Genomic DNA, 26,465 nt, shown 5'->3' on the forward strand with positions numbered 1-26,465 from the left:
CAATTCAATGTTAAGTTTGTACATTCTTGACTTTTAAAATTATTTGACTTGTTTTCACTTCCATATCCAGATTTATATTTCATGTAAAATAAATACTGCGTACAATTTAATGCTTGCAAAGAAAACTACAATGAAATGTTATGCAAGCTACCCCAAGCAGCTCGGCCAATCTACCTGAATCCTATCATAAAGTACCATTTAATCCTGAACCTCTCCAAGAATCAGTAATGAAACAGAATAATCAATTCTTTGGAAGAGAGCATCCAGTGCTGAAAAGTGCAAACGCTTATTTTAAAGAATGCAGTATTGCATGCACCATTTTACTTCCTAATTTACAAGCAAAGCATGACAAGCAAAAGTTCTTGTTTCAGCCTCATGGCCTCTCTCAAAATACATTTAGACTGTCAAACTGATTTAACAAGGGTCTAATGTCATATGCTATCTCAGCCCTTAACAGATGAAAGGCTAGTGCACTAGCACATCCAGCCACCTTTCTTTATTCAGAGCATTTTCCTTATAGCCAAGAGACTAAACAGGAAAAACTGTTTGGCAGACATCAAATGTGAAAGCTGAAAAGTTATCTTACCACAACGGGCAATATGAAAAATAAAAAAAGTATGTAGAAAAAATTCCAAACCAGAAATACCCCAAGCCCACTAAACAAGATTAAAATGATCTGGAGATGCTGTACTCCAACAACAGCTGGTCCAAAAGCACTATCGTTTTGCCAGAATAATTGAAGTAATAACTGAGTGAACACATATACATTCATCTGTTTCATCGGTAGTGTAGATAAAGATATCAAGCACATCATCATCCTCTTAGCGGTGATATTACTTGTTATGTAAAGCTTTCAGCTGGGAGGGGACCACCTCAGTTTTGAGCAAAAAAGAATCTGATGTCATGTTCTATTCAGTTAAAGCATTGATGCTGCTGCTGTACTTTCCCAGCATGCACCTGCTTTAGAACAACTCTGAGCAAACGGTTCTCCCTTCCACCTATCCAACAGCATCAATATAATACAAGCCCCTGTTTCAGCTGAGCCCATCATCCCTTCTAAAAAGGGATGCATTGGCAGAAATATTCAGAACAACAGTTCTTTTTATCTAATGCCACTGGAGCTAGAGAATGCTTATTTTCAACACTTCAAAATGACAGGATTTGAAGGTCGTTGAAGACAGCTGCTTCAGTGAGGGTTAGCTGGCAGCCAAAGTAGCAGGTCTTATACTTCTCTACTCCCCCCCCCTCCCCCCCCAGCCCTGGGAATCCGTCATGAAGAAAACATCACTTAGAATCAAGCAGTTTGAAAGTGTCTTTTTGTACTCAAGAGACAGCAACCAGCAGCATATAATTTAGCATTCCATTTACTGAGAGGAAAAAACAAGGGGGAGTTTTAGTTGACATTTTCTTCTTTTATATCATTCCACACCTAACAAGAGACTGCAAGATGCACATGTGACAATTTTTAATGAAATAAGCACCATAATAAAAGTAGGGTGTTAATAACACTATTTTCCTAGGAATTTTGTTTTTTTCAAGTAAATATAAAGCAGGAAAACTGACAGAAAGAAATCATCAAAACATTTATGATCACCAAGTACTTTCAAACTCATGAGAGATTACTTAAATAAGGAAATCAGAGAGTAAAACTCTTAACAATAACAATTACAGATGGAACTTTCACCCCATCACAAAGTAATAATGTTCTTGCCAATTTTGGCACAAATGAATCACCACTAGGAAGCAGTCATATGGTTAAAGGTAATAAGATGAAATTTGACATTTCAGTCATTCCTGCCTCTATCAATATTAAGGCACAATTCATGTCCTGCTTCGACAATTAAAAATTAAGTAGTATAAACTGATATTAACTTCATTATGAAACACACACCTATATAATTTCAAATCTGTAGATATGGCTCACAGTACCAATTTTAGGGCTCACCGTGAGAGCTTGAATCTCTTCCTCTGCTTCTGCTGTAGTCTCCTCTAGTTCAGTTTTGGCTTCACGGAGCTGATTCTCCAGGGCTGTCCGTGCAGCCTGCAGCCCAGTAATTTGAGACTCACGCTCCTGGAGTGTCAGCTGCAATTCTGTCAACTGCCTTTTCAGTTCCAACTTTTGTTCTTCATGCTCTAGGCTAACCTGAAGAAGGAAAAGCAGCGTCCAAATATGAGTTACTAATACACAAACTGAGAAATTACAGGAAATGTAATCTCCTTTCAAACCTTGCTTTAGGAAAATATGGCAATGTCTATCCCAAAATCACATCTTGACGGATTGCTTAAGTCACCAAAAAGTCAAGGATGTAGCTTTGTCTACTGCCTAAAAACTACCGGTTTGCTTCAAAAAAGGCCAAAAGAAATATGACATTTTGAAATAAAAACAAGGGTACAAGACTAGTTCCAGGTATGACATAAATATCACTTATGTTAACATAAAAAGCATGCGAGTTGAAGTAGTTTGTGGTACTCTTCCCTAACTGAAATTTAAATTACTGTATCTGTAAACATCATATACATTTTCCCATTTACTTTCATATTTCATTTTCCCTTCAGATTCTTTCTAAATAAACCAACGACATCTTCTGGCTCTAGGTTTACTTGAAAGGCTTCTTTTGAAGATTTTCTTGAGACAAATATCGCCATGTTCAGGGATAAACACGTAACTTCCAGAAATGGATAAGAACCGAACAAACAGCAGAACAGATCTCAGTGCTCAAAATCAATTGCAAACCTTAGCACTTTCCTTGGGTTGTCTGCTATTGCACGTGAATCTGTCTGTTGTGTTGCAGATGCGGGACAAGTCTGCCAGAAACCTTACACTGGTCCCAAACAACTTCTGGTCAAATACGGACATATGTTGGTCATCCAACTCCCTTAGCTAAAGATAAGATTTCAGTCTTAGCTCAAAACCAGTGGAGTGAGACTACAAAAGGTAAAAGACGACTTGAAGTAGATCCAAACTAGTTGATACAAAACTAAAAGCAAAGAATGAACCATAGCTCACACATCTTTCAAAATACATATTTTCTATTACTGTTAGGTTTCCCGAAAACTTCTGAAAATCACGCATAAAGCAGCATAGTTCCTATTTTCTTATAGCATTTTTTTGCGTCCTTCAGTTTCTGTTCTACAATAAAGTATAAACTGAATCTTTAAGTCTGCAGCTAAGCCGGTCGTTGTACCTATCTAAGCTTTTTTCTACCCCATAACCATTCTAGCTGGATAACATTATAAGGATACTGTACAAAAACATGTAAATGCAATTCTAAGAAAGCTAGATAATCTGAAAGTCCAGATTCTGCTAGGTCTAAGAAAGACAAATCCTAAATACTTACTCTTAGCTCCTTCCAATGAGCAATCTTTTTTTTTTTTTTTTTTTTTAAACTCCTGGGAAAAATAAAGCATCACTAGGCCAAAATAAAGTAATATACCTTAAAATACTATTATTTATAGCACATAGAACTAGGACAACTTAATTCTAGCTCTCACTATAATACGCAGAATGTGGTACATTCAAGTAAGTTTGTCTGGAGGGATTAAACCCAAGTTTTCACCTCTCGCAGCCTAGTCTCTAACTCCAACAGGCGGTTCTTGTCAGTGTGGTCTTGGTGACTCATCTTCTCCAATTGTTCTTCTAATTTTCGATTCTGGGCTTCTAACTTCCCAGCTTGTGTTTCCAAGTAGAACTTCTGTTGCCTGAGCTCTGAAATCATTTCCTCTTGGGCTTTCCTGATAGAAGAAAAACATAAGAGACAAACCCCAAACGTCCTTACAGTATGCCCTTTCACTGGGGCTAAGCAGGAAATAATATACAAGTTTCCTGTTAAGTGAAACAGTTGTACCCGAGTGAGCTCTTCACAGCCCAGATTCTACACTCTGGTAAAAGAGGAAAAAAAAAAATTAACTCTCTATTGCTGCCTGCAAACGATTCATATACTAGTGGATTCATCAATATACATACTCAGAACACTGAAATTTCATACATTTGCAAGTTGCACAGAAAAATGAATTACATGGTAATTTACAATGTCTAAGCTACAGTTCATTCTATTCATTTCACCAATGCCTTGTTATATATTTTCTCGTATAGGAAAACAAAAATGCTAAGAATAGTTGCTTTCACATAATATACTTCCATGAGATGAGAGCAACCCTAAGGTTTAGGCACTGTATTTTTTTTAATAAGTTGTAATGGACCTAGGACAAGTTTTTAACTCTGTCTACACTGAAGTAAAGTTTTGTTGTCTCTGATGAAAGTGTTCCTTTATAAAGTGAAAAAACAATTACTTGTGCTCATAAGAATTTTGAGAGCTGGTAACACCTGCTAAAGGCAAGAATTATTACCATGACAACTTGAAATTGATACTTACATTAAAACAACACATTTAAAAAAAAATCTTTCTAAATTATTTACAATTCCCAGAATCATTTTATCTTTCATTTGAAAATTCTGCCTCATATAGTGCTTTCCACTGAGGAACCTCACAAAGCTCTACATGTACTAACGAACTAATATTTTAAGAAGCTCACTGTGAGATAAGCTGTTATTAAATCTAAACCAGAAAAATTATGCGGATTGCCCAAGACAGGAATACTTAACAAACAGGAAGACTTAACAAAACTAGAAATAGAACCTAATTCTTCTGACTCACGTTTCTGTGCATCGCACACTGAAACACTCTTTCTCTTTTTTTAAATTTATTCAACAGATTATTGGCAGCCAGAACTGTCAAATAGTATTATTTCTCTTCCTATAGTTTACTGGGCTATCTGCTCAGGAACCTAGTAATCATTAGTTTCCTTAGGCACTAATGGGTAGCACCGTATTTCACTATTCAGTATCTATATGAGTTTATTATTGCCTTCATTTCATTTTTTCCACTTCTCTCACACTGGCAAACGTTGCTTTTTCCCCAGTCCAAAAGATAAAAGAAACAGCTCAATGTACAAGGAGTTTTATGTCTCGAAAAAACTGTACTGAAGTTTAACACAGCTATCTGGAGAATGCTCATTTCTAATTCTTTTAAGTGTTTACTTCTTCAGTGAACAGCATTTGACAAAATTCAAACAGAGCTGAGATTCACACTCAGTTCAGCACCAATGATTGGGACACTAGGCCTTACATATGCTTCCCAGGCACAAGTGGAAACACTACTGCTGTTTTCTTCAGACCGATGGCAAGTTATGGCTTTGGCTTCCTCAACACATTTCCTGGGTGATTAACTGGAGGTCATCTGGAGCATATACAACCAGAATACAAAGCAGTAATTAGCTTTCTCAGCTATTTCTATGAATATTTTTGGCTGCTCAGGCTAGAAAAACTCGCCAACTATTTGCAATATAACAAAAACTGGTGCCATTACATATCTGGAGGCATAATCATCACTGAAAAGGAAAAAAGAAAAAAAAAACACACAAAGCAGCTCTTTGTCAAAATTCATCCTTGCTTGTCTCCATTCAATATTATAGGTGGATCTGTCCAAACACTTCCCACAGAGACACTAACTAACACTGCCTCTAGCAGCTGATAGACACTGAAAACATTTCTGCAGATAGCCGAACTTGATGAAACTTTTAACTCAATAACAGCATACACTACACTAGCCCTGTCTTGCACATCAAACAATCTGAGCTTTTTTCCTATATTTGAAGTAGGATGCCTTTAAGTCATTTAAGAAAGAAAAACATCTCTACAAAGATAAGGAATCATAGCCAAAATACAAAGCAAAATAAAGTTCAAGTAATCAAAGATCTGATATAGAAGATCAAAAGGTCCAAGGTTTGCTCTGCATTTAATAAACAAAAATAATTCACCACAAAAATAGTTGCTGATTGCACACTGATTCAGGATGATGTCAGATCTCGGCCGGTAGGATCCCCAAAACACAGAAGCAACTATTACACTGGTCATTGATAACGAGAACTAAAGAGAGGCTGAAAGTGAGAAGCCAATACATGCAAGTGTTATCTTGATTAGGAAGAAAATAAAAAGAATTGAGGTAGAATTCTGAAGATGAAGCTGAGATATCTTTTACTTCTTTTTACTTATGCCCATTTCAGTAAGAAACTGTCTCACACTTGCAATCAGCATCTCAAAAACTTGCAGGAAAACTCTTGGCTTAAAATCCAGTCTTCTCACTTGTCTTGTCACTCAACAGGAGAGGAAGGAAAGTTTGTGAAGGAAAGGTATTTAAAGTTTTCAATTTCAACATCAAGTAGCTGTCATAGGAACCGCAATCTCTTAGCAATACATATGTTCAAAAAGGGAATAAATGTCCCTCCAGAGGTATCTTAGACTTCAAAATTATTAGTATTCATTTCACATATTTGGTAAAGTTGCACAAAGAACCAGCCTCAGGAAAGGCTCCAAAGTAAACATAGCAATACAAACAAATTTTACTAGTCACGTTTGAGAAAACACAAAATAAGCATTGAACTACAACCATTTGGAGAATGAGCACATTTTTGCATCACAGACCATAAAAACAAGAGGGGAGCACAGCAGGTCTGCAGAAAAGGGCTGCTTTTAGGTTTAGAGAACAAATTTTACTGAGAGCTGTTCAGTAGTGACCACTTTGCTAGCAGTTGCTATACTTACATGTTCCTCTGGGTAAAAAGGCTGCTATTTGCTGCCAGCTTATTGGCCTCAGACAGTTCCACTATTCTCTGCTCCAGTGACCTAATCTTCGAATCCATGGCATTGATCATCTGAAACAGAGCAGTGGACCTTTGAGATCGCACAACTGAAGTGACTTTAAAGGCAACGTTTAAAAAAAAAAAAAAAAAGTCTCCAAAACCTTGTGCAGAAACAAAAACAAATAAAAGAATAAAGATCAAACAGTGAAATAAAGCAGCATCACAGATGCAAACATCAGAACCATTTACAACTGCTCTTCTACTGCTTTAATATTGAGGGCAAGCAGCTATTATATTACCTGTGCACTACATGACTGGTACACAGCAAGCTATGTGGCTACTTTTAAGCAAATGTTCCTGAAGATATCTTAAATTAAAATATGCCTTTTAATATTAAACACTAGATTTCCTTCAACACAACTCAGCAGCAATACAAAAATCTCAAAGACGACTATCTTGCTCCAAATCAGGGTCTCAAAAAGCGACTCTTAAGATGTTTTCCAGTTTCCAATTCAGCTACACATACCGCCTTCTGTTCAGCCAGGACTTTACATTTTTCACGTGCTTCTTCTTCATGTCTTCTCAGCATATTCTCAAGTGCTTCCTTATCAGCAAGATCTTTCTTCATCTGATTTTCCAGCACCTAAATAAAGACATTTCTTTTGTTTAATTTATTTTTGTTTCATTGCGCAAAGGGCAAACAAAAAGAAAATCATAAAGAAAAATAGGATTGCATTAAGCAATTGATTGTGTCTCAAGCAAAATTAGACCCAACATGCAATGGCACGAAATCCCTGGAACATCAAACTCAAAGAAGAATGTTTCTAGGTTACCCCTGAAGACTGAATTTAATGATGGAATTTTATGAAGACGGGAGTCATTGTTGATTTATTTATTTATTTATTTAAAGCCCTATAAACTGTGTTCAAGAAACATCCCAGACTAATGCAACAGAAAAGCCTGGACACCACAGGATATCTTTTACCATTCCAGTGACATCCATCCCATTTCCTGAATCCCTTTCATCTGGCTTCCTGATTTCCCCTACTAAATCATATATCCCCATTACACACGGGTTCTCTTTTTCTTCTAATTCTATTCCCAGTCTCTATCCTCTTTTCCAGTTTTTATGTCATCACTTCTCCTTTCCCGACATTTACCTCTGAGCTTCATTTTCTGTCATTCTCTTCTCATTCTTGAATACTACCACATGCTAAAATCTGCCAGGAAACCCTCGTCTCTGTTTTCCTTCATGTTTTTCCCCACAGGAATTCCTTTTCTCCTCTTAAATATTACATGCTCTTAAATTTAAGGTGAAACATGGAAGTATAGTTCTAAGTAAAAATAATAGACAAAGATAGCTTGAAACAGATCATGTTTAGTAGAAACACAGATCCTTACAAAATGCACTGGCTGGCTATTGTAGGTTCTTTGGAAAAATGCTTAAGTAGAGCACATACTCCCATTTCCTAATTTGCTTTTCCAAATTTTAGATGGTGTCTGTAATTCTACTTCTGTTTGTTAAAGTCTTATGCTACCCTGGAAAAGACAAAAACAGAGTGGGTGTTTTCTGTGGCTTCTTGGCAGATGTTACAGCTCCAAGAGGATGGAATTTCAGAAATGCTGCAGTATTTGCTGAGTTTAAAAATTCCAGGTAGGCTGTGTGAATTCTCTTAAACAAATTAGAAAATCAGTGGTAGGAACTGAAAGCCTTTTCAAGATGTGAAATTCAACAGCATTAAGTAGGAATTATTTAGTTAGCAGTGGTCAAGTTACAATTAACAAACTGGATTCCTGTAGTCCTGACTTCCAATGCCACGTGCTTTAATACAATGTTAAACCACAGATAAGGTACGATGGCACAGTTTAGAAGGAAAACTTAGTCAGATTGCACTAAGCTCTCTGAACAACACTTCAGCAGTGAAGCAAGAAGGCAACTCACACAACAAAGTACATGGAGCCTAAAGACAACTGTTTTTTCCCTGAACCCGTTCTACCTACAAAAATTTGTATGCAGATGATAAAAAGATATTTTTACTTTGAGTTTTTCCTCATAGAATTGCTCCTTCTGTTTCAGCTGCAACTCCAGATGTTGTGCTGCGATCTGAGCCTCACGATGCTTTTCTTCCAGCTCCTAAAGACAGCAAGGATTCATATTCAGACACACAAGGAAAGAGTAAAGTTCTTTATACATATCTTAAGACTTCATACTATAAAATCTCTAGACCACGGCTGTCATTACGAAAGAGCATTATGAAAGTGGCACATTATCAGTTTTAAGCTTTGCATACTGCTGCTGACCCATCTACTCCACAGCTGCAGAGACAGAATCTTTGTTTTTGGCAATATACACCTCCACAGTAAGAACCTGTTTTCCAATAAAGTATTCCCAAAGATGGGCCAAGGATGTTTGGTGACAACAAGCAGTTACAAGCACTTCATGGCTGCAGTGGCATAGAGCAAGAAGTTCAGACATATTTTTAACAAGCTCTCTCTCAGAAGGTCTCAATAGAGGGTGGTTTGCTATCTATACTTTTCATTCTACAGTCACAGAACGGGAATAGTATTTACTTTGCTGTATTCCTCTGACGAATGTTGTCAGGATAACCATTAACGAATTGCTTTGAAAGTGAAAAGTGCAGGCTGCAATATATGCTGCAAACGGTTCCATAATATTTTTATCCACTTAATCTCACATGGATAGTCTGAGCTGAACACAGTAAGGATTTAAATAATTCTGCATTTCAGAAGTTCGCTATTTCGGTAAGAGGAACATTCTGTTGTCTGAATACATTATTGAGAATATATCTCTAAATATCTTTCAAGAGGACATCTCTCAAGAGTTGCGTTTAGAACTTCATGCTCGTTCATTGCCATATTTGCCATTCCAACAATTCCTTTAGAACAACAGGCAGGTCCAGATCTATAGTTCACTACCAGCAGGTTGACTATTGCATGGACAAGTTCAAGTTTTGGGATGCCTCCAGGTCTCCTATCTGCCTTCATAACTGCACAGTGGAAGAAAATTTCCTGGTATTTCTACTTCAGCACACTTCCTACTCTCTTTTCTGACCTTCCTCATCTTGAACACATACAAAGACTTCTTTGCTCCAGCAATTGCAATAAACCTCTTTTGCCAGAGGTAAAAACCAAATAGGAAGTTCACCAGAAGTAGGTCATCCACAATGCCTACTACCTGACACTTCTGCATGGAATGGAGATTATTGCTTTTTGCAATTGAAATATGTCTCCCAGCAACAAGAGGGACAATTCGTCTCCCCTGGAAGCCCACACAGTTTAGGTCCTGGCAATGAATCAGACAACCAGATCAGCACAGCAGCTTCAAAGCTACCAGCATCAGACTGCTCATACTGCAGAAGAAGCTTCACCAGTGTCTGAAGTGGCACTTTACAGCCTGTATGGGCTTAAAAAGGTAATCTTTTACCATTCCAGTTCTCACTTACTATTCTGTCTATGTAGCTCTAACTTTCAGTCATTATTACCATGATAGTAAGGATCTACACTTTCAAGCAGTAATAAGTAACTTCTCTAACTTGTTTCTTACTTTTTATTCAGTTCTCATAGGCAGATCAGCAGGTCTTCTCAGGTACTGCTAGATCTCTCAAATGTTTCTTCTCTTACAAGTCTTATAAGCCTTCTCTTACAACTCCTACAAGTCTGCTTTCAGCTTTTTCATCAAAAACATTAAAAAGCCATTATATCCTCGCTCCTATGCTTTCATTCCTTCTTCCCCACATCCTCCAAGGCCTTATGAGAGTTCTTATAGAGATAACAAAGATCAAATCCAAACAGCATCGTGCTTCAGAATTAAGTGATCTCTCAAAAGCAATTCAGGCATCATATATCACAATCTTATATACTATCACCAAAAAAAAAAAAAAACCACTCGGAGAAGAAGGGTATTGCTATTCCTGAGAGATGCTAACACAAAAACCTCTCTGCTTTTTTTTTTTTCATTCATTTGTTTGCTATCATTTCTGTCCTTTCTATACCAGGAAAAGTCAAGTGTTTAAAGATATCAATTTGAGGGGAAAAAAAGGGGTAGAAGTAGAGAAAAAAAAATTAAAAAAAAAAAAAAAGAAATCATTACTCCATGCTCTCCAAATAGAGTTGCAGGGGACTAGGAAAGACCCTGTAGGATTATTTCTTCAATTCCCATTTGTCCTTTTCCAAAAAATAGCTTTGTGCTCCCCCAATATTCTGCCAGAACCCTCTGGAAATTACCTATAAGAACTGCAAAATATGTGCAACAGAGTAAAACAATTAGTAGATATTTCTGCATTCCCTTCCAGTTTTGCCTCCACTGAGAACGTAATCAAAGCCAAGCTACAATGTCCAAATATATACAAGAGGCTTATGAAACAATCCAAAGTTTTACACTATTTCTAAATATAAAGTTGGCTCTGTGCCCAGCAAAGCCATAGTCTCCCACTTACCATGCATTCATGTTATCAAAACAGTTTGAAGGAGAGAACACTATGAAAGACTAACTCTACCTTTTTGAGAGAGAGTTCAAATGTTCTGATCCTAAAGTCTACATATGCAGCTACTACTTAGAACAAATATGGGTCATCTGTTGACTCCAAATACAATTATTTACACATTCCCATTAGGCCTTCCTCAGGTTTGTCTATACTCAGGATTCCTATCAATAGAAAGAACTATCTTTTTGACTTTATCGTATATCCCGACATGTTCAAAACATTAGCTGTCCCGGTAGCAGCCATTAAAGAAACAAAGCAAAGACAAAAACTGACAAATATCTAGTCCTTTATAGGACTACAGTTTTATCCAACTTTATTGAACCTTATAACCAAAAACCAACAGAGTAGATAAAGCTCATAATGCTCCTTCTGTTAAACATTAACTGATCTTCCTTCACTTTGGCTACAAAAATTAAGTTTGTACAGCATGTTCTCATCAGGTCTGCCATCCCTTCACTTGCTATACTTTTTTAGGTGTCTGCTTTAAGGCACTGTCAAAAGTATTCTAACAAAACACTGCTGATGCAATCCAGGTTTATGAGGAGCAATAGAACAACATAATACAAATCTTTAATTCATCTTCTGGAACAGCCTCTTTAGAGGTGTATTCCCCAGAGGACAAATATATTGGCTTTCACGACCCAGGACTGGAGATGGGCAATATAATAAAATTAAAAAGATCCCTTTCCCCTGTGGACTGACAGATTTGCAGTCATAATGCAGAAAAATCCATTACTGAAAGGGCATTGGGAACACAGAAAGAGAATTCATGAGAAACACAAATTAATTACTTCACTGTAAGATTATACTTCCTGTCCCAGGGAAGTAAAAGTGTTAGAAGCACCCTCTGCTTGGTTCACTGTAGACTGAAGTACACACTACCTATAAAGACTTAATAGGTTTAACAAAGAGGGAAACAAGAAATTGCCAACAGAGAAGGTATGTGGGTGAAAATGGATCTCTGACAAATATTATCTTTGGAGAACAGTTTAGATGACTAATTTCACTCTGCTACAAAATGTAAGCATTTCAAGTAGATCTGACCTCTAAATTCCTTTGTAATTTAGTTTAAAAGCTAGATGTCAAAGCTTTTATTGTTGCAGAACTCTGTACTGAGAATGTTTTCCATCTGAAACAAACATCAGGTAATTAATTTAAATATTACTAAGTTGACTTAAAAGCGCTCCCACTGAGGCAACTAGAATTTTAAAGTAGTCTTAAGATTACAGGTACAGGAACGCTGCACCTTGAGCACTCAAGCTATTTCCATTATGAGTAGTACATGAAACCAACCCCTTTATTCAACAATTTCCACCTTACTCTATGCAATTCTATGTCTTCCGTTCCTTTCCTACCCCTTTCTTACAAACTCTTACCCTTTATCTTTCATTTTCACCTCTGCTCACCAGAATTTTTTCTGCCATCTGTTGAATCTGTTGAGATTTAGTCTGAATATCTTCCTTTAGACGGTTTTCTCTTCGTTCCACAGTCTCTAACCTCTTCACTTGATTCTCCAGAGAATGGCGCCGTTCCTGCAGAGCAATTATTAATTGCCATTTAGGCTAATCAGCTTTGGATTATCACACAGCAATGAGTAGTCTCTGGAAAAAGTCAGCTGAAGCAATCAATATGTGGTTGTCTTTTAAATCTGAAATCCTCCTCACACCTCAAATCCCATATCCTAATCACATGTCCACAATGAGTCCTCACTGAAAATAAAATTAGCTTCTCAGTAAGTTTTCCTCAGAGAAATATATTTTTTAATTAAAAATGGATTAACGTGTAACACTACTTTCCTACAAAGCGTTACTACAGGAATACAAGCTATTCACAGTTATCCAGCTGAAAGTTCCTAAACCCAAACACATCCCAATAACTCATTTACTCTAGATAAACACTCTCCACTCACCTCTGCTTCAAGTAATTTCTTCTTCATGCTTTCATTAGAATCTTCTCGATTCTGCAGTTTCTCCAACTCCTTCTCAGCTCTTTCCTTTGCTTGACGGATATTCTGAAGAAGTTCAGTTGCCTCAGAGCTAGCTTTCACAGCCTAGGTCCAAAGGAAAAAAAAAAAAGTATTTTATTATGTGTTTTTCTTGAAATACTTAATTTGCAGCATGAAAAGATCATAACCTCAAGACGTTCAACATCCTGAATAAAATTGCTATAGAACTTCGGTATAGCAATCTAAAATTAAGACAACCTACAACTACCATGGGAACCCAAATTCTAACTTCTGTTAGATGATTCATTCCTGCTTGACAAATACTTGGAAATCTAAGAGAACTACATGTTTATCTTCTGCACCAGAAGTTTCTAGTTGTCTTATGTACTGGATGTGAACTCTAGCCCCAAATTCAGCTTAAGTTCCTGAAAAGGACTCACAAAATATTGTTGTTAAAACACTCAATTTACTTCTGGCCAACAAATATTTTCTTAGAATTAATGAGAGAAGGAGGGAAAAAATATAAGTGACTTTTTGGATTATTAGAAGTACCATTTCCATATAGTTAGGCCTCCCTACACATGCTCCAGATCGCTAATTCTTAAAAAAAAAAAAAAAGCCCTCTTTAGGAAGGGGCCAAGTTTGAAAAGCTCTCTCACTGGATTACTATGACAAGCCCTTTCTTTTCTGCTAAAAGACTCCACAAGAGAAGTGCATCATCTAGAATGAAGGATTTTCCACACCACTCTTATAGTGCCTTCTTAAGTGACGGATTGACCACAACTACAAACATTAGATATTATATCCTTCCTTCAGCTTACCTTGCTAAGGTATTTTTATTTCTATTGTGAATCCTTACTGTTCAACCTATTTACTGCAAATAACCAAATTGGAAAGTGATTTTGCAATTAAAACAGTATATTGGGAGACTGAGACCAACACATATTTTACTAGTGAGCTGAAAAGATCTGAGCCCTGGTCTTCAGAAGTAAGAGACCAGGGCATTGCACACAACATACCTAAATTGGCCTTTCAAATTAGAATTTCTCTACACTACTCCAGTTCTGACTCAGCTTCATTTGTAAAAATAAACACTGTTGACATGTCTCAAGAGCAGAAAAACATATTGAGAACACCAATGATTTCAGATACCAGCTCCCACCCCCTTTTCCCTATCATCCCCCATGCTATGACTAATTCTATTTTTGAGTATGAAACAAAGTGCATCCCTCCCCTGCATTAAGGTTTCACTGGAAAATCTTGTGGAAAATTCTTTTTCACCACTCAGACATTACCTTTGTCAGCTTCTCCTGCAGCTCCTGGATTTTGGCCTGCTGCTCCGTATTGATCTACAGTTAAACAGAAAGGGGTGGGGGGCGGGGGAGAAGGATAAAATCAGAAAGGAAAAAAATCCTCTGTACTTACGATATTGTATTTATTTTAATTCAATTCTCACAATCTTTGTTTCTCCCTATAAATTCCAACCCACAAAAAATGTCCCTGTGCAAATCTGCTCCCATTTTACTAACTTCGGGTTGTTTTCATGTTTTGGTCACCAAGCAGACTTCCCAGCGTGACAGAGCAATATTCAGAATTCTTTGTTTTTCATTTGCTATTCTTTATTCATAAAGCAAATTGTTATGTATTAATAACTCCAAACACAAAGACCATGGCTTGGTCTTTGTCTAGCTTCTGAACACAATAATTGCGAACAGGATGGTCAGACAGAGCTTTAAATCAAATCAGAAAGAACAGTGAATCCCACAAAGAAAAACACATACACAGAAAAGAAGAAAAAAAAAAAAGATTCCAGGCTGTGCATGCCACTGACTAGCCAAAGTCACTCTTGGTTTCTGTCCATAATATGAAAGACTCAGGAAGCAGGATCTAGGACATTAAAATAGCATACCTTCTCTAACTTGGAATACAACTCTCCTGCTTCAGTTTTTCCTTGATCTTTAGCCTGTAACTTAAATATAAAATACATAACTCTCAGGAAGAGTTTCAGTATGCTGCATTTCTATTCAATCACAACCCCATGCAGTCATAACACAAGCAGTTACACAGAGTACAAACTACGATGTTTTGAGTGTACAACTGAGACCCATTTTGCATTAGTTGTACAAGCTACATTCATCTTCAGAAGACTCACACACAAACTCATGCGTATGTAAAATAGCACTAGAAATTCAAGCACAAGTTCCCTCTCCCATGAAGCCTAAACTACCTTTTGCAGTTTGTTGTGACTTTCAGTAGCTTTACGTTTGAATTCTTCAGCTGCCAATCGGGACTCTCTCAACTCCGATTCATAAAGATCACTACGCCTGCGAGCCGAAATAAGATCCTCTTCTAACTGATTCATCATCAACCTCATTTCTTCTACTTGAGCTTGATACTCCTGCGGTTGTGGCAGAAGGGAAGGAAAGACTATTACATTTTAGAGGCAACAGGAGAAACACATGGAGCAGCAGATCCCAGAAAACCGACTGCAGGCAAGAGGCACAAAGAAAGAACACGTAGAACGGCAAAGTACAAAATAAAATTATGACAGCTGAAAAAAAAAAAAAAACCCCACACATCCACAGTATTCTGGTTTAAGTTTTGCCATTTTCAAGCCAAAACCTCCTAAAAGACATATAATATAGTCGAGGTATTGATTTTTGAGAGTGGCTTCACTGCAGAAACACACACATACGTCTAGACACAAATGATAAAAGTTACTTACATGTTCTTATTTCTAAAACATAAATATGCTTTTGAGTTGATGCCTCTACTAAATTCCCAGTTGCTTCCTCAATATTTATTTTCTCAGGCTGATAACATGAGAATTACCACAGATCTGCAAAGTTGGGGTAAAAGGAAAGAAGGAGAAGCAGGGGAGAGCATACTGTGGCTTTTAGATATGGGTTATTTTCTCTTGAAAGAGTTAAAAAAAAGAACATAGTACTCTGTATGGAAGACAGCATAGTATCAAATATTAACCTAGAAGAACTGTTTAAAAAGCATGTTTCCTATAGAAAATACTTGTCTACATAGGCAGGAACGATGATTCCCCATCCAGGACATTAGAAAGATAAGAGATTTGGATGGGGAAGGTGGTGGGGGGAGGGAAGAATATTTGAACTGAAGATATCAATGAGACTGGTTATTCAAGCTGAGACTGACTCATGAGATTGCTTCTCTTACCTTCATTAGAAAACAGAATTAAATTATGATTATTTAGCATTTAATAACCCCTGTAAGTATACCTTCTTTTTATAAAATTGCTTTAAACAGAAAAAAAGTATTTTTTATGAAGCAAAGAACAAGTAGAAAACATGCACATCAAGGGCTGAGAGAAAACATTCAGGATAGGGAGGGATAGCAGGTCCACCTTTCTCACTGTTTTAATATCTTCTGATACTCCTGACTAGCCCCATATTTAAAAGCATATTTAAAAGCAAACCCAAGTTAGTCATCACTCCTTCCAGACAGATAGCTGCCCTTTGACAAGCGATCCCATAAATACTGGGCCTAATGTCATCCAGTGGTTCTCTAGCAACATGAAGAGCTTATGCTGCTTTTTAAAGATGATGAACCTTTAACAGACTGCTTTCCTATCCATTACTGAGGATAAGGCAGAATGGTTCTTTGGTTCATAATCCCCAAAATGATTCTCCAATTCATAAGGCAGACAGGGAACCTCACTCTTTCCAGCCAGTCTCTCTATGGATGATCTTATTTTCATGCTGGAAGGAACCACAGCCTTTTATATCAAGTCAGCACACATTAACTCAAATAATCCTTTCATACAATCATATCTGCCAAGAAGGAGGCAGAACAGTTTGAAGGAGTATACGTTCTGCTCAGAAATCATCATTTGTGAAGACTCTTCCACAACACTTAACTCTTATATCAGCAAACACTTGACCAAAGAATTACAAGCATAACTTCAGATGCTAGGGTGAAAATGAGTATTTTGGAGAGGGAGGAGAAAGGGAAGGGAGGAAAGAGAGAAGAAGAGGCGATAATTCATAATAGTTCAGTTTTTCTTGTTTCTTCACGTTTTCAAGACTATCTTTGAACAAATCTCACGATTGGGTCAGAACAACAGGCCACATCACTCAAGCAGAAAAAGAATACTCCCTCTTGCATATTAAACTTAATACACCCCAAATGGGTAAATGAATACAGATAATCAGAAGCAAAGGTTAGTCAAAGTTTAAAAACTATCAAGATGTGCTTAAGCACAGACATATTAATGGCTTGGTCAGGGCATATACCTAAAGCAAGCCACATCAGGGTAGCTGTGTATTATATTTACAAATATAAATTATATATATATAAATTACATTTAAAAATATAAAGATCCTGACTTGCTGCAAATAAATCCATTCATATAGTCTTCACCAACTGCTAACCAGAACCCATGTTAAGAAAAACAAAAGTTAAAATAAAACCCCAAAAAACTCTGCTACTCAAGTACCCCCACACAAACTTGCAGTCCTACCCTGAAAAATATCAAATGCCTAATTATTGTTTTTGAACTCTGATTTGCAGTTAACTTAACGGATTCTCTCTCAAGCTTTGGCTATTCAACAGCAAAACTCTAAGGGACACTTCCATCTCACCTCCCGCCGCCCTCTGCCATAAAAAATAATGATCCAAGTCTTTTCTGGCTAAGATCCACTTGCTGGTATGAGTCAGCACAACTGTCTCGGCATGTTGTATGCAGCCTTCTAGCACATGGATTTCAGACGCACCAGAAGACCCCCAGATATGAAAATCTACGGTATATTCCAGATCCATTTGCTGACCCAAGCAGCACTTTAATAGCATGAATCTTAACCAGAGTTAAAAGATCCCGATACAAAATATTTATCCTAGTGCACTTTGATTAAAAATTACTTGCACTACTTTTCCTCTGTCGAATGAGTCTGTACATTTTAAGAATCTATTCATATTTATTGTCACGAAAAGTGTTCCACACTTCAGTATTTAAAGCAACTTTGCTAATGAAGCATTAGAACCCAGAGTAACGAGCTTTAGATCCCTTATATGACATAAAAAGCCATCCAAAAGAATGCTGTAGATGTCCATGGAGGCCTGCTACATCCAGAGGGTTGTTTTTGCATTTCATTACTTTTTACATAAGAGCTGCTCACGTCTTGAGAATTACCACCAAGGTTTCTGGGCTTCCTTTTCTCAAACACTATGAGACTAGTCAGTCAATGTTTGTAAAGTGCTTTGAAGATGAAAAACAGCAGATAATTGCAAAGAATTGTTTGAACTCCATAGCAAATTACAATTTATTGTTCTCGATATAACATGTTGCTATTAATCCACAAAACTGAATGGATTCTGTCTTGCAGACTATTTTTAATCCTAGAAGCGTCCACATTTGTCATCATACTTTCATTTAATTTTTACATTTTTTTCCTTATGAACAACTCTATGGATTAATGAATTCTCAACATACTTCTGGTGGGAAAAAAATTATGAACATCTACTTTGCAAAGATATTAACTTAGGGAAAGAACGTTTAGGCACCACACATTCTATTTTGAAAGACTATTGAGCATTTTAAATGGTCAGGTAAGAAAAAAACAAAATTAAGGCTAGCTCAGTTCTCTTGCAGGTAAAGATTTGTGAACCCACAGCGGAAGTTAACTGCAGTTAAATTTGTATAGCTTGACCATTTACAATTGATAGTTTTTTTTCTAATGCAGCATATTACTAAAGCATTGCAACTTTCTCCTAAGCTGGCTTTATGGACAAAGTACCTTCATGACCAAGAAGAAAAAAACTTTAAGTTTTGAGTTTGTGCTTACTTGCAGGGTGCACAAGACGTATAATTTTGTTTCTTCTCATTTTGCTTAAGAAACCACATGAAAACACACATATTGAGAGTGATCATGGCCCCAATATAAAATGCAATCCTGGCAACAGAGTTAGAAAATTCAAAGAATGCGTATTTGTAGTTAGCCACCCTGCTCCCCAAAGAAGCAGGTATACCTGTTCTTTGATCTCTTGCAGTTTTCGGCTCTGCTCTCTGATATCATGAAGTAGCTGTAGTGCCTTATCGTCTTCCTGAGACACCTCCATCCGTGCCTGCTCCAGGCTTCGCTTTAAGCTCTGCAGAAAGCAAAGTGTTCAATACACAGAGTCTTTGGCTTTGCAGATGGCTGCACAATAAAGATCTTTAGCTATGGGAACTCCTCCTTGAATATTTTAAGGCATCATACATTGAGACACCCGTGGTGAAAGCCTGAAAAATTCATGGGGAGTGCTTCTTCCACCTGGACAGAAGCAGTCCATTCTACAAACCACCATCTACTATACTGAGATCTTAGTTCAAATCTCTACCTCCTCACCTCAAGTTTGGAGACTAAAACCAAACACAGATGACAAAAAAAAAATCCATTATTGACAGCATTTATCTATCTTTTTCTAGCACAATTAATTCACAACCTAGACACCACAATCCTTCAACTTCACGTAACTAAGACTCCTGTTCATTTTTATTGTTGCTGTTCAAGTGAGTTAAATCCTTTCATCATTTTTAAACTTTCAAAAAGGGTGGAAGAACTGCTTCAGGATCTCACCACATACTTCATCTGCACATTTCAAGACAGACTGGTAGTCCTTCTACCGATTGACAATTGTATATCATTCTTCTCCAGAAAGGTACAAAGTCAGTTTACTTATTTACTTAGTAGAATCTGCTATGGGAAAAATCACTCAGCCCGGTTTAAAGATATATCTCCTAACACACATACCCAGCACAAATGCTTCTCAATTCTCTGAAACAGAATAGTATCTGGATTTTTGTTCTTGGTAGGAGAGAGGAAACAGAATAATTTACGCAACTGCAAATACAGAGACTATTAGCTAGAATGAAAATGCCCTCACCGGAATCTTGCCAAGACAACTGGGCAAACATTCCTACTCCCTGAAAAAGTGCTAAATGACCTGTAAAGACATGGTTTTAAGGCCACTTTTTTATATTCTATCTGAAAAACAGCAGCTGTCCTAGCATCATCCCTGCCATTACGCTGGAGAACTGGATCAGTCTGAACTCAGAATACTACAGATTGAGGCAACAGCATTGTTTCAACCTTACTTGACTTGAAGATTTCCCTCTAGCTACTGATTAGGCCCCATCTGGCCCCCATTAGGCCTCCTCTGGCTAAGAAACTTGGAAGAAGCCAAGCCCAAGCACGTTCTAGCACAGTTGGTAGGACAAGAATTGCAGATGACTTCAGCAAGACCAGAATAGTAGTTATACCTATATGATGTTCTAAGCATACAGCACTGAAACAAAGTTGAAATAAAACTATCAAACAAGCCTTTACAGTTCTCTGTAAACAATTTAGTGCTCCATTTTCAACAGATGTTCTCTCATATATTTTCTCCATCAAGTACCCCATTGAAACCGTGATGGAAGAGAAAGCCAAAGATCACCAGATTTCAGGCCTTCAGAGGAAAAGGGACTAGTGTAAAGGCTCACACTGCATTCTGTGATATAGGTAGCCAGGTCCTGCTCCAGGAGGGATCGCTGGGTCTCAGAGGCTTTCAGTTCCACCTCCTTTTGGCTAAGTACAGCCTCCACCTCTGACACTCTCCGGTGCAACCGCGTCATTTCCTGCTCCATCTGCAATAAATATCAAAAGGTTATAAAGGGGGCTTCAAAAGGCCTTGTTAACTGCTACATTCAGACCTCTGTGAGGAATTTGTCTCCGAGAGACTCCTAGCTATATTTTTCCAAATGGTGTTTAAATTCCGATACCATTGTCTCTGCTCCAGGAATGCACAGTTCTTCTCAAGGACAAGTAGTAAGTCTAAGTCACCCCATTCATTCAAGCTGCTTGTTCAGTCATTCTTCGAACCCCAGTTAGCAAAGAAGCCACAATCATTTTTCACCTGATTTGCGGAGATGGGTCACTTTAACCTTATCCCAAATCCATGTTGCACCAGAAGATGGTTCCCCCCCATCTCCTTGCCAGGAGCAAATGATCAAATCCAGAACAGAGAAGGGAGAAAAGTAATTGAACTCTCATAAAAGTCTCAAACAAGCAGTGAGTTTTAAAAGACTCCACTGGGTTCTCTTTATTCGAGCACAGCAACTGTTATAAGATGTTCACCATAACCAGTGATGTGACAACAGTTATATAAGTAGAAGCTGATGAATTGAGAAGAGACTCTCAGAACAGAATTGCTGTAATTGTGCGACTGATGAAGAGGAGGCACAGCCTGCAGGAAGAAGCGGTCGTCTGTGTCATGCTTAGAAAAGGACTGTTTAAAATCCAGAGCCACTTCTTGTTAAGATAAAAGTATCTAGAGCAACAGCATGGCCTAAATTCATCTCCCTTTGTACTGGACAGGAAGCCACCTCACTGAAGAAAAAGCACTTTGCCCACCACGAATCTGGATGATCAGCAGCATCTGACAGATTCCTTGACATACAGTGGTTGTAGATTCCTGGTGCAATGAAGATGGCCAATCGCATAAATAAATACCTTGTGACACTTGTCCTGGGCGTCTTGGAGTTCTTTGCTCTTGAGAAGAAGTTTCTTTTCCATGGAGCTGACCTTGGCTGGAGAGTCCAAACTTGAAAAAACAGATCTAAAAGAGTAAAGCCAAACAGAACATAAATATAGGCAAAAGGTACAGAAATCAGTGCTTATGCAGCCTTGGTAAAGTCACTGGGCACTTGTGCTAGGATAAAAGAAAGGTGCAGCAACCACAGTCTAACAGGTATCATATCAGACCAAACATACTATAAAACCTGGTGACACCATGTCATTATTAAATAATACATAAGCACTTCTAGTTAAAATATTAATATTTTCCATCAATGATTTTTATGTCAGAGTACAAAACAATAAAGCACAGGAACATTTTTGCATAACTCTTGTACAGATTTATAAGTGTAACAAAAACAAAGCATAAAGTCATTTTAACCATTTGGAAAGATAACAAGTTTTCAGAGAAATGCTTATTTACTGTACCTTACTGTTAAATAGATTTTTAAAACTATAATCAAAGTACAAAAGCACCAAAAATTGCAACATGTAATAATCTGCACTGCAGGAAGAAGAATGTCATTTCCTTAGTTACCTTCTGTGATTCAAAATTGAACTGAAACTTTCCCAACCCAACTCAGATGATCCCACCAGCTCCATCAACATCAATATGATTAGTCACATTGCAGAACTTCAGAGTTGCACTTTCAAGTTGTATCTCATGAAAAAATTACTTAACTGTACTATCCAATACAGCTTGATTCCAGAAAAATTGAGGAAAATATTTACATCTTCTTAAGCTTTCTGTCTAACTGGGCCTCTACATTTAAAAAGTTTACCATATCTCTGTTAGTCAAAATTCATTCTAAAAAAGGACGAGAAGCCACTCAATGTTTTGGACCATATTTTTAGTGTTTTGCAGTCTTAAATATGTAATCTTCAACCAACAAAATTAAGTACGTGCCTCAAAATATAATTTTAAAAATCACATTCTCCCTCGCATAAAATAATTCAAACTAGATATTTAAGCAGTTAATGATGGAACCAGTGTTAACTGATAGTTGAAAATGCATAAGTACAATGAAGGTGCTAATAAAAGATCATGCAGTCTGCCCACACATTGCTTTCTGATTCTCCTGGCCACAGTTTGGTATGCAGCCAGTTATCCCCATGGAGAGAAATGAGCTTTGAGCAGCTCTTTGCATATAGCCATACACCCACACGCAGCAGCGCAGTCTCTTCTTAACACCAAGGAAAGTTTGATTCCATCACCACCATTTTCTGGGAAAAATTTACTCCTAAATCCAAATACATATGCAAGACAGTCACACACACACAAAAAAGGATTTTTATGAAATGGCTGCAGCAACATATATGTATCAAAACAGATCTTAAGTACCACCACCTTAGGTGACCATCAGGAAACACAGTTTTGATGTTAACACACGAGCATAGCAAAAATCCACCAATTCTGCCTTGAAAGGTTTATTAATCATTTTTTGAGAAACCTGACGTGCAAAAACTTAGAAAAATGAATCCTGCGCTTCAAAGATCCAGATATGATCAGGACTTAATAAAAAACAAATCTTAAAAGTGAATGCTTTTGTTAAGCATTCCTCTATTTCTGGTCCAATCAATCCAGTCCATCAGATTATCATATTTAAAAATCAATTTATAAAGCATGACTGTACTCCTACAGAGAAAAGGCAACCATCTGAGAAAGATGCATATTAAATCCCATAACAGCTGGGTGTACAAACAAGGCTAAAAATGAATAGTTGAGAAAAGCTGTCTAAAAATACAAATTAAAGCTCACATTAACTAAAAAAGACACTAAGGAATCTGCTTAAAAATGTAATTCAAATATATGTAAATAGCTGCAAATGTGTACTGATAAGTCTGAAAATCTTTTGGTATTAAATAGTTAGCTTTACAGAACTGCATTGAATTGGCTACAGCGATTTTTTAGAAGAATTATAGTTTCATAATAATTCACATTTTTTTTATTCTGTTCAAATCTGAGGCATTGCCAAAGAAAATTCTAGCTAGTTCTTATCAAACTGGTTTTATTTCCTGCTTCTATTTCACCTCCCTAAAGGGGTCCACTTTTTTTTTTTTTTAATTTTGCTTATCTATTTTATTTGCTATTAAAAGAATCAGAGCATAATACCGCAGGCACCATTTTGCAATTCAAGGATCTCTCCTGGGAAGGCAGCTGAACCATCCCCATGCACTGCAACACAGGACTGAGGCAAGCAGCCGCCCGGCTCAGCAAAGACGCATCGCTCGGGCAGGAGGGACAGGATGGGACCGTGCAAGAGCCTCGCGCTGACCAAAGTTTGAATTTCATCAGCCGACTCTAGAGGGAGCTGCTCCTCAGGGCTGGTGCCAGTTTTGAAAGGAAAGAGAAGGATACAAACTACAATTAGTCTTTCTTGCTCAGCCCTGTTCGAAAGCCAGGAAGAAATACCTTAAAGATGTATGTCTTAGTGCCGTGACCTTCTTGTCACCATGGAAGCAGTACATCTTATGCCCAAACAAAGCTGATGTCAGCTTGCACTGGACACACGTTTTAAGTGGCATCCTTTCCCACCAATTCTTTCCTCTGTACAAATTCTATTAGAACATCTTCATGAACATCCCTACCAACCTTCCAGCTATCAGAAAGGGGGCAGAGAGGACATCAACAGAAATGAGATACCGACTAATCTACTAAGTCTTGTCATGGTGGTACAAGCTCCCAAGAGGCTGTGACAGGTGGAAAATACCCACGTTGCTGGGGCACTGTTATTTTCATCCTCAGTCAGCGTCACCTCAGAAGTTAAACAAACAACCTAACATCCAAAGCTATGCTGCAAAGCTATCGTTCAGGTTGGTAGCATCTCCAAACGTTTCAGTTAGTTAACTGCTACATCTGGGTCGACTCTCGTAGCACAATGGGGTAGTTTCTGCTATTTCTGAAGCGTGGGCGGGGGGGGGGGAAAATCAATAAAAGGTAACTAATATACATCAGCAATAAAGGCAACAAAAGATGAAAAAAACCCAAAGTGAAAGTCAAGTCTATGGTATACCAAGTACTGACAGCACTAGCTGTGCCAATTTATTTTCAAGAGAAGCAGTGCCTGAATGACTAATAAACAAGTTAAACTTATAGCTGGTTATTTAGTGATTTCACAGCTATTTCAAGGCAACAGCCTCATCCAGCGGAACTATCACGGTGCTAGTTGTGTAAAAAGCCCTTCCAGTCTTAACATTATTGAGGAGAAGAAAAAAGAAAAAATCAGTATAGGAGAAACTACAGGACGATGCTGAGGTATGGTACTCGCAGCTTAGCCTCGCTTGTGCATCACACCCCTTCCCTTCTTTCCTTCTTTGTCCTTTTCCGCCACTCTCAGAAACCCCCAACTCACCTGCGCTTCTTCCTTCTCCTAGTGATCGACACCATCTGTCCTAATCCTGGCCCCCTCACAACATGCCTATAATCTCATCCCCCATCCCTCATGCTCTATTCTTTTTAGCATTATACTCATCTGTACCTTCCGCCCCCTCGTAAATGCTTGCTCAGGCCTAAAAAAAAACATCCCAAAACAAACAGTGATACCAACAATCTGTGAATAGAGCTAGCTGAAGCAAAGCATATTTTTGGTACACTTGTCCTCTGTTTCCTCTTTAATCTATCTTTGGTGAAAGAGCTTACCAGAACCCTACAAATTGTTGGACTAAATCAGTAGTTTTAACTTTTTTTTTTTGGAATGTCTGGGTTTTTTTTTGAATGTCTCGTTTTAACTCAGGATTTCATAATGACCATCATGAACCCACATCAAATTTTCATTTCAAAAACCTGAAAAATACCACTTCTCATGATCCCCCCCTCCCCCCCAAAAAAAAGACTTTGACTACTTACCGTAGCCTTAGAGACCACAATTCAAGAACTACTAGACTTAAATTTATTATACTCTGGAAGATAATTGTAAAAAATAAAAACCCACATAGCAACTGAGATAAGGTACTGGCCCCACTGCCAACCTTGCACATGAGGAATACATCTATAGATTATGGTTTAGCGTGTATTTTTTATTAACCTACTTTTTGTTCCATAGCTAATCAGGCCCTTTCAGCTCCTTTCTCTAGTCCAAGTGAGGGGAAAAACAGGCAAAAATTTACATCACAAATCATTTTTTTTTATCTGGCATTTGTCTTATGCCTTTGGACTTCTGCTAGTCACCTGCAAGGGTCAAGAATAATTTTCTTTCACCACTTGATGCATAATTCTGGCATCAAAGGATTTTTCTCACTTCTTTTAAGCACTGGAGATCAGCCACAGTTAAGGGCAGGAAGTAAGGTGGGGCTGGCTTTTAATGGAATTAAACTCTCCATTGCCTGTTATCTTGTCACACTCTTACGCTCAGGGCCAAACCAGCAGCCAGATTTGCAGTCAGGAAGGTATTTCTCCCCCAAGTCAAGAACTGAGAGGCCATTGTGGGAGGAGGAGTTGGTTCTTCTCTGCAGCATGATCCCACTTCCTAGAATCATATAGGCAATTTATTTAACAAACATTCTGCTAGTACAGGAAGCTATGACATAAGCAATGCCGTTGATTTCTCCTGATTGCTTGCTACGATACATTATTGTCATGCCTTTGCTCTTTTGTTAGAGCATAAATTTGCTATAGGGCCACAAATTCTTCCCAAAACTCATGGTATGTGACAACGTCTAGAACACTCACTCTATGGGCCCTTCTATACTACACACCTACTATATAATTTCTGGTGACTGGTCTAAATGACTTAGGTGAACTCTTCAAATCCTAAGAGGTTAGGAGAAAGAGGAGAATGAAAAAAAGGAGAACTTATTTTGCCGTCCTTCTATCCA

General features: G+C 37.7%; 1 protein-coding gene across 14 annotated transcripts in view; it reads right to left on the reverse strand.

The window, feature by feature from the left end:
* CIT (citron rho-interacting serine/threonine kinase) overlaps positions 1-26,465 on the reverse strand; it is a 76,174-nt gene that overhangs the window by 31,260 nt on the left and 18,449 nt on the right. For 6 of the 14 annotated variants that reach the window (XM_068911445.1, XM_068911446.1, XM_068911443.1 and 3 more), the window contains 14 exons: positions 21,588-21,693; positions 20,579-20,722; positions 19,084-19,203; positions 15,317-15,487; positions 14,999-15,058; positions 14,385-14,438; positions 13,054-13,194; positions 12,551-12,676; positions 8,678-8,773; positions 7,166-7,282; positions 6,602-6,711; positions 3,558-3,732; positions 2,735-2,881; positions 1,946-2,143 (listed from right to left, as the gene is read on the reverse strand). In XM_068911445.1, coding sequence (XP_068767546.1) covers positions 1,946-2,143; positions 2,735-2,881; positions 3,558-3,732; positions 6,602-6,711; positions 7,166-7,282; positions 8,678-8,773; positions 12,551-12,676; positions 13,054-13,194; positions 14,385-14,438; positions 14,999-15,058; positions 15,317-15,487; positions 19,084-19,203; positions 20,579-20,722; positions 21,588-21,693 — 1,765 coding nt within the window. The remainder of the gene's footprint in view (positions 1-1,945; positions 2,144-2,734; positions 2,882-3,557; positions 3,733-6,601; positions 6,712-7,165; positions 7,283-8,677; positions 8,774-12,550; positions 12,677-13,053; positions 13,195-14,384; positions 14,439-14,998; positions 15,059-15,316; positions 15,488-19,083; positions 19,204-20,578; positions 20,723-21,587; positions 21,694-26,465) is intronic. The other 8 variants (XM_068911449.1, XM_068911452.1, XM_068911447.1 and 5 more) reach the window with 3 other exon arrangements.

The sequence above is a fragment of the Struthio camelus genome, chromosome 17 (genome assembly GCF_040807025.1).
Source record: "Struthio camelus isolate bStrCam1 chromosome 17, bStrCam1.hap1, whole genome shotgun sequence".
NCBI classification, from domain to species: Eukaryota; Metazoa; Chordata; class Aves; order Struthioniformes; family Struthionidae; genus Struthio; species Struthio camelus.